Genomic DNA, 7,881 nt, shown 5'->3' on the forward strand with positions numbered 1-7,881 from the left:
TCACATTGTCTTATACACGAAACATGATCATGTTTTATATTTAGTTGTTTTTAATACTTAACGAAAATGTTAAACTTTTTTTTCTAACAATTTTATCTAATTAGTTCATCCAACAAGTTATTTAGTAAGGATAATAAAAAACATGAGTTCCTAATTACATAAACATAAAAATAAATTCAAAAATTCCAACGTAGGTTGAATATAAAATTACACATTTCCTCATCCATTATTTAACTTCAAATATAGTTTTACGTCTCCTTCTTAAATCTTTATCAACTATCATAATCATTATGATCTCTTTTTACAATAGTGATTATTATCACTAATTTTGTTATCATCATCACCAATTTCATATTATTATCATCTCGAAATTATTATTGCTATCATTCCTACCACTATTATCACTCTCAAACATTTTATTATAATTTGAACCTGATTATAATACACATCAAATATTTGACAAAATTAATGTTTACTTTATGTTTTTATTTTATCATTATATTCTATCAAATCATGACAATTAAGAAATTCATAAAATTCTAACCTTGACAAAGTCACGATAGTACAACTTTCGGCGCTTAAAAGAATCAGCCATAAACTTATCTTACATGTAAAACATAATTTAAAATGTGCTCAAAGATATCACAAACTCAAAATTGTTATTCTTGACATCACGAACTACATTATTAAATTGTCCATAAATACCATTTATGTAATATGATAGCAAAGCATACATTCGATTATAACCTTCAGGTTTGAGTACTCATTTAGTCTTTATACGGGTATAAACTATCTTTTAGTCTCTATTATATCATTTTAATAATTTTTGTTCTCTTTAATGCATAAAATTTTAATCTCTTTTAGTTTCTATAGTTTAAATGTATAGACACTAAAAAAGATTAATTTATAGCAAAATGATTTTTAAGTAGAGACTAAAATATAAAGTTTATATCATTATTATAATACCAAATAAGTAGTTTAACCTAATATTTATTAATAGAGTTTTAATTCTTTCCTCAAAAACGGCAAATTAAGTCCAACCATGGGCTCCAAGAGGAAGGGCCCAATCCTCAATATAATCTGGACTGCTACCAACAGTCCTTCTGGACTGTGATCGAATGCCATTAATTTTTGGGCCTGGACTTCTTGGAATTTGGTAAGCGGTGATTCCTCCACCTGAACTGGACGAGTCACAGGTGGATCCTCCCTTAGTTGAGGAGTTCCACTGAGGCCCAGTTGATACCCGAGGTTTAGATGGGCCTTGAACCCGAACCTTGGCTTTTGCAGACTGAGTTGGGGCCATATAGCGTCTATTTGGGCTTGGAGGTATGTGATAATTGTGCCTATTGGAGAGTGGGCTTGAATCAATAAAGTCTAGGTTTATGGGACTGATGCTTCTGACATTGGTTGGGCCTGGAGTTGCAATCATATCCATTTCCACGGTCTTCTCAGACATGTTATCTGTGGTGGTTGACGTTGTAGAAGCAGGAGTAATGTAAGAGGTCTCACGTGGTCCCATGTTCCTCACATTGTATGGCTGTGATGACATCCAACGCTCCAACCAGTTCCAACCCCATTGCCCTTTTTCCTTTATTCCTATATCATCCTTACCCTTCGATTCAGCCAGTAAATATTGTTTTTGCTGCTCTTGCTGTAAACAAAATAGTTCTCCACAATGTTTACATATTCTTTAATGAAGTGAGTTTTTCCCTATTTTTTAATATATATTAACTGATAATAAAAAATTTATTAAGTAAAACTTATAACTGATATTACATATACACACGTAATAATAACAAACTGTGATATTTCGAAATATTAATTTTAATTTTCTATTAATCAATCAAAATATTTTATCTCTATTTACTTAAGATATGCTCAATTCCAAACTATCAGCACATTTTTTATTTTTTTATTTAAAAGAAAGAAGCTTAAAATTATAAAAAGAAGTGCATACTTAATATGAAAAGTATATGATTTAAATGATATAAATTATCCTACAGATATGTATAGATGAATTTTTTCACAAAGACTTCTAAAAATAAGTAAGAAATAAAATTAAAACTAACTTCTCCACTATAATTTTTTAATTTTTAATTACAATTTATAAAAAAGTATTTTTTTTTTCTAGAAGTTCATTAAAAGAAAAACATATATTATAGTTTGCAAAGATACCTGTTGAAAGTTGAAAGCGTATGCGAGAGCTCTCTCCCTCTTCATTGCAGCCTCATGTTTCCTCAAATCGTTTTCCTTAATTTTGTAGCTACTTTGACGCCTGTTGTCCCAATCATTATTGATGGGTGTCCTTCTCATGGGACTCATGGGCATGGGTTTGGGCTTGGGCTCGGGCTCTTCCATCTTCTCATACTGTTGTCTTTCGTCGTCGACGTGACTCAATTGGAGTCGGCGAGCCCTTACTCGTGCCTGCACCCTCACCAGTGCTTGCATGCATCGCATCGTCATTTGGGCTTGCTTTCTCACATTGTGTCCCCTCACCAGTGCTTGCAGCCTCACCAATCCCTTCAGTGCTCGCAGTGCTCGTCGAGCCTTCATGCAATTAATTAATTAATTAATTCAACACCCCATGCTACTATTCACTTTACTCAGCTACTTTTTTCAATAAGATTTTTCACACAATTAAAATACAATTGCTGATTTCTTATCAATTGGAAGTAAATAATTAAGATTGATAGTCCCAAGAAGGGATATCCCACTTCGGAACAGGTGACATGAGATTAGTATGGTAGTCAAAATGATAAACATTATAGTTATTCACGCTTAATGAAAGATAAACCAGCCTTAGAACATAGGATGTTTGAGAGATCCATACCAAAAAAGTCTATTAGTATGTTCATATAAAGAAATGTAAAAATTGTCTTCGCCTTCTGTCATTGAAATATTTATGTTAAAGTTCAAACCTTCATTCAAATATATTTTTTTAATTCAAACTAAGGCTAAAATTTTCGTCAATTTTATCTAACATATGTATATTAACTATGAGTATAACTTGCGTTTTTATAACTAGAAGAAATAAAAAGCTATGTAATCAATATAGATAAGTATTATAAACCATCAAAGAAGTTGCATAAAGAAGAAAAATTCAATTAATATTGCATGACACATTTATTAGATAACAGAAGTGTTACTATATATATTTTAAGAGAAAATAAATACATTTTAAGAAAAAATAAATATTAATAGTGATGATTAAATACAAAAGTGTTAGATGATTGTATAAAAGTGTAAGTGATTTGTAATATGTAGTTTTATTAACGTAATTATTTTTCAGCATTTAAATAATTATTTTTATTTTTTTAATTTTAATATATAAGTAAAGATAAAATTAAAACATGAAACAATTATTTTATCATTAAAACATGAAATATTCCATGAAAGTACAAACATTAGTAATCCAATTTGTATTCTCTATTACCTATTCCAGACAACTATACATAATAGACGAGTATAAGACTAATAATGATTAGTAGTAAACAAAATAATGACCAATCTACATTCCAAGAAATAATTGTTTCGCTAAGTTTATGATATAGATTTTCTTGAATAAAGATAAGAAGAATTTTTTTAATGAATCATTACACATTATAGATTAAATACAATACATTATATCACCAAAAAGGTTATAAATTGAAATATAATAAATACAAGTTTCAGAAAATATTGATCTCTTCATTTTAAAATGACACGTGTTTTCGTATAAAAAAAATCTTATTACTTGTTTAAGTTTTTTAAAATAATATTTAAGCTTTTATTCTAAGATTGTAAAAAACACCCAAAAAAAAAGAAGCTTATACAATTATCAATCTTTTAACCAGACCGGAAATAATAAGCAATTAATTAATTGTAAAACTATTTCAAGAAATAAGTTATTATTAGTTTTAATTGTACCAAAACATTAATTGAGCAACTATAAAGTATCCTATCAATAATAACACCCTTGATAAAATATTGCTATACAGGACGCACTATTCAACAAATAACATCTCACCGGTCCCACGGTAAAAAAAAAAACACCATTTAGGTCAATATTTTTCAAAACTTATCCAAAAGGACATATTTAAATAAATTACTAAAGTGAAAATTTTTTAAAGCAGTCGATTGTAAAAGAGAATATTTTAAATTAAAATTGTGTCCTTTTTATTAAAATTGAATTAAAATCGTATATCATCTAGAAATATTTTAATTTAAAATACACTAAATTAAAGTTGTGTTATATTATTAGGACTTTAAATTCATTTTTCATACTAAATTTTCATTACTTATTCATTTTCATAATTTTGTTGTAATATCTTAATTTCAGTAATTTTGAGAAAAAAATTTGTCACTGACAGACTTGTATTTTTTTATAAAATTAAATAAAATATTTCCACAAATTAAAATTAAATTATTACAAATTAATTTATGACAACATAAATTAATAAGTTTCTTTATGATCATATATTTCTTTATTGTCATCATAATTCTATAATTAATGTTAAAACTAAAATAAAGTATAAGTTTTTAATATTTAAAATGTATAAAATAAAAATAAAATATGTGTATTAATAATAAAAAAATTATATATAAAATAATAAAAATGAAAATATATTATTTATTTTGATCATTTTAAGATCAAATTTTAAAATAGTGGTATTGTTATAAAAATTTTAATCAAATCAATTTAAGATCGATTTTATCAGTTTCAACATATTTTTTTTTATTCTTAAAATGTTTATTATTTGGTTTAATATATTACTTGACCATGTTGGATTATTAAAAAAAGAAGTTTATATTCTAAAATTAAAAAAGCAAATGGTTAGAGATTGAGCAGACAGATAGAAGGTCTTACTAAATAGCCTCTGTAGTATGATTGAATGAGTATTGCTGCTCTTTCTTCCTTGGAGTGGCGTCCATAACCGGCCAATCTCACCACTCTTGCAGCTGCTTGAGCAGCCGCCACGGCAGCTTCAGCAGCGGCGGCAGTTGCTGCTGCAACGGCAATGGCGTGGCTTCTATCTTCTGTAAATGGAGTTGAAGTGCCACTCTCTTCATTTGTCACATTATTATCTGGAGAACTCTCTACTGGGAAATGCTCAAAAGAAACCACCTCTGCCACTTCATGCTGTAATTTCTGTGTGCTATCTTTCTGAAATTGAAAACCACACAATTTGTGATTTTAAACAACGAAACTCTTTATATGCATCAACATCGTTCAACAAAAGTACTTTTAACAAATTTTCTTCTATCTTTTTCTTTCTCCTTTTCGCCATTTTTTTACATGATTAAAAATCCTGCAATTTAGTCTTTCCACCATACTTCTAGCTACATTCTCTGCACAAGTTTTTGACTAAATAATCTTGAGCACCAAAATCCCATCTGACTTAACGAGACAAGGACAAAAGAGAAATATATAGATGCCACTAATTTCATATCAGATAAAACTTTAAATGCGAGAAATTTCTTACATAGACATTGAATTAGTCTTATTTCATTTACACTAATTATGGACATCAATTTTCATGGAGAAATTATAGAACAAATATCCACCACAAATGCAATTTTTTGTACATCTACCAATGTAGTCTTGCAACAAACAAAATAAAGCAATTCATCTGCTGAAATGTCATCATCATCATCATCAACCCACTATTCTGCCTTAGTGTTTGTTCATAAATGATATAGTAAAGAAATTAAAAATCAGAAAATAATATTTTTTGAAATAATAAGTTTGCAAAAATCATCTTTCGTATTTTACACTCCAAAATAACTACCTATCTACCTACTCCATTGATAGTCCCCCTGACTATACAGTATTTTCCCCCCATTTTTCTGTTCTTATAAAAAAAATAAAACTGGAAGAAAATATCCATACATACTATGTTTTCTTATTCAAAGAAGTACATATTACAAAAGGACTGAGGATTTCGGTGATTTGCAACAGCTTGAGAAAAGCACATAATGAAATATCATTGCCTTTATGTTTGTTTAGGATGATGAATAACATATAACTTAGAAAGCACACGATGTTCAAGATGAATGATGTGATGGGTTTGGTGGTATGATAACTATGTGTCACACAAGCTAACAAATGCATTTGATACATGTTGACTTAGTCGGGGACCATACATACATATACATAATTACATGCTGTATCAGGTTGATGGTCCCGAAAGCTGAGAAATTGCCAGGCACATCACGCCATTATTGTGGAGGAGCGCACAAAAAACACAAATTACATTACAGCAAGCAAACCAACTTTTGTTACTCAGCCTTGGATAAGGTTTTGGCCTTTAGTGTCAAAAGCTGAAATTGATTATGATCATGACATTCCCTGTGCTGCAGGCATATAGATATACACTTTTCTTTTTCTTTGTTGATTGTGGTTGAGGAAAGCCCATAACTAGTTCAAGAACTTTTGATCGATGACATAACAAGGGATTGGAGTCGATGATTTAAGAGCATATTAAAACAACACATTGCTCACTACCCTAATGAGGTACCAGTTTACGCTGATGTCTTCAGCCTCTAATTGAAGTGAAAAAATAAAGGAAAGAGTAATTTTGGTATACAAAATTACAGAGGCTAAGAACTCAATTTTGTCTCGTAAATGATTTGAAATTTTTAAACTTGTAAGAACTTCTAAATCTGAAACTAGGACAGAAGTGACATATTCTTATTTTGAAATCTGTGTAACTGTTAACATCTTGATGAATTAGAAAAAGAAATATTTATAAATTATTCTTTTAGACATTCAACCACACCTCATACTCATATTCCGGTGTTGAAGTTTCCAAATAAAGTAAAAATATGATTAATGGTGTTTATAGTCCCAAAAAATCCCAAACACAAATGCTCCAAATCTTTAAGAAATAAAGTGAAAAGTTATGATAACAGAGCACCTGCAAATCATCTACTAAAACAACATAAGAATAAGAAGAACACATGAACAGGAAGAGGAGAATGGATTACCTTCTTCTCAGGCCCTGGCAAGTCTTTAGAAGATGACTTGAAAACTTTCTTCACGGACGAGAACCAGCTGCTTCCTTTTCTCCCCATCTATGAACAAAGGATCTGTTTCTCATGGACATCAATCAACATCGTATACATTACCATTTCATCCATGTCAAAACATTATAATTCATTCAACTATCACTACCACTCAAAAAATCCTTTCTAACGCACGTAAACTTCTGACCAAGGCATAAATCTAACAGTACCAAGCTCTGGACAATGAAACTAACCTGGCGAAACAATTGGTGTTGCCGTTTTGCATCACTTCACATGTTGTGCCTGACATTTTCGAGATTCATGGTAAAGAAATGTTTTGTTGATTAGGGATTGTGAGGGCAGAATTCAGAGAAAAATAATGAGGACGCTGAGAGAGAGATAGAGAGAGCGTGTGTGTGATTAGTAACTGTGTGCCCGCGCAACCGTCGTTGGTATTTATCAAAATCACGGATGTGTTGGACTCGGTAAGTAAGAAGGAACAATAGCAACTATACCACCACCATGTATTATTATTATTTATTTTATAACCATAACTATTAATAATCTATTCCATTAATTACACAATTAATTCAATTATCTTTATAACTGTTTTATATACACAGTTTCGTCTAAGTAATTACTCTGTTCGTTTTTATCCTTATAAATATAACTAATTTTATTAATTTTACAATATATAAAAAAATTATCTCTTAATAAAGATAATGGCACTTTTCCTGATATTATAATTATGTAATTATAGTATTCTAACTTTAATCCGCAGGCCCTAAGTATAACAATTGTGTGACTTTAATCATTCAACATTTTACATCATTAAATTTCTATTAAGAGGAAGAGTAAATTGCGTCATTATAATTTTAGCGTCTAAAATCTTATATT

General features: G+C 29.5%; 1 protein-coding gene across 2 annotated transcripts; it reads right to left on the minus strand.

The window, feature by feature from the left end:
* Nucleotides 1-933: 933 nt before the first annotated feature.
* LOC108337349 (protein IQ-DOMAIN 21) lies at nucleotides 934-7,463 on the minus strand. 2 transcript variants are annotated; one of them, XM_052881054.1, is made up of 5 exons: nucleotides 7,239-7,463; nucleotides 6,967-7,053; nucleotides 4,847-5,143; nucleotides 2,176-2,547; nucleotides 934-1,651 (listed from the first exon to the last, which is right to left on the minus strand). In XM_052881054.1, the coding sequence occupies exons 2-5, from the start codon at nucleotides 7,051-7,053 to the stop codon at nucleotides 1,031-1,033; spliced, it is 1,377 nt and encodes a 458-aa protein (XP_052737014.1). In that variant the 5' UTR covers nucleotides 7,239-7,463; the 3' UTR covers nucleotides 934-1,030. The 2 variants fall into 2 exon arrangements, with proteins under 2 accessions (XP_052737014.1, XP_017429343.1); XM_017573854.2 differs by having other exon boundaries at nucleotides 6,967-7,068; nucleotides 7,239-7,462.
* Between the last annotated feature and the right edge of the window lie 418 nt (nucleotides 7,464-7,881).

This window comes from Vigna angularis, chromosome 7, assembly GCF_016808095.1.
Source record: "Vigna angularis cultivar LongXiaoDou No.4 chromosome 7, ASM1680809v1, whole genome shotgun sequence".
Taxonomy (NCBI): domain Eukaryota; kingdom Viridiplantae; phylum Streptophyta; class Magnoliopsida; order Fabales; family Fabaceae; genus Vigna; species Vigna angularis.

Coding starts and splice junctions, on each gene's coding strand:
- LOC108337349 (XM_052881054.1), bottom strand. CDS start 7,053: ATGGGGAGAAAAGGAAGCAGCTGGTTCTCGTCCGTGAAGAAAGTTTTC. Junction 2,548..4,846: donor CATACTACAGAGGCTATTTA/GTAAGACCTTCT, acceptor AATTGCATGAAG/GCTCGACGAGCACTGCGAGC. Junction 1,652..2,175: donor ACGCTTTCAACTTTCAACAG/GTATCTTTGCAA, acceptor TTTTGTTTACAG/CAAGAGCAGCAAAAACAATA.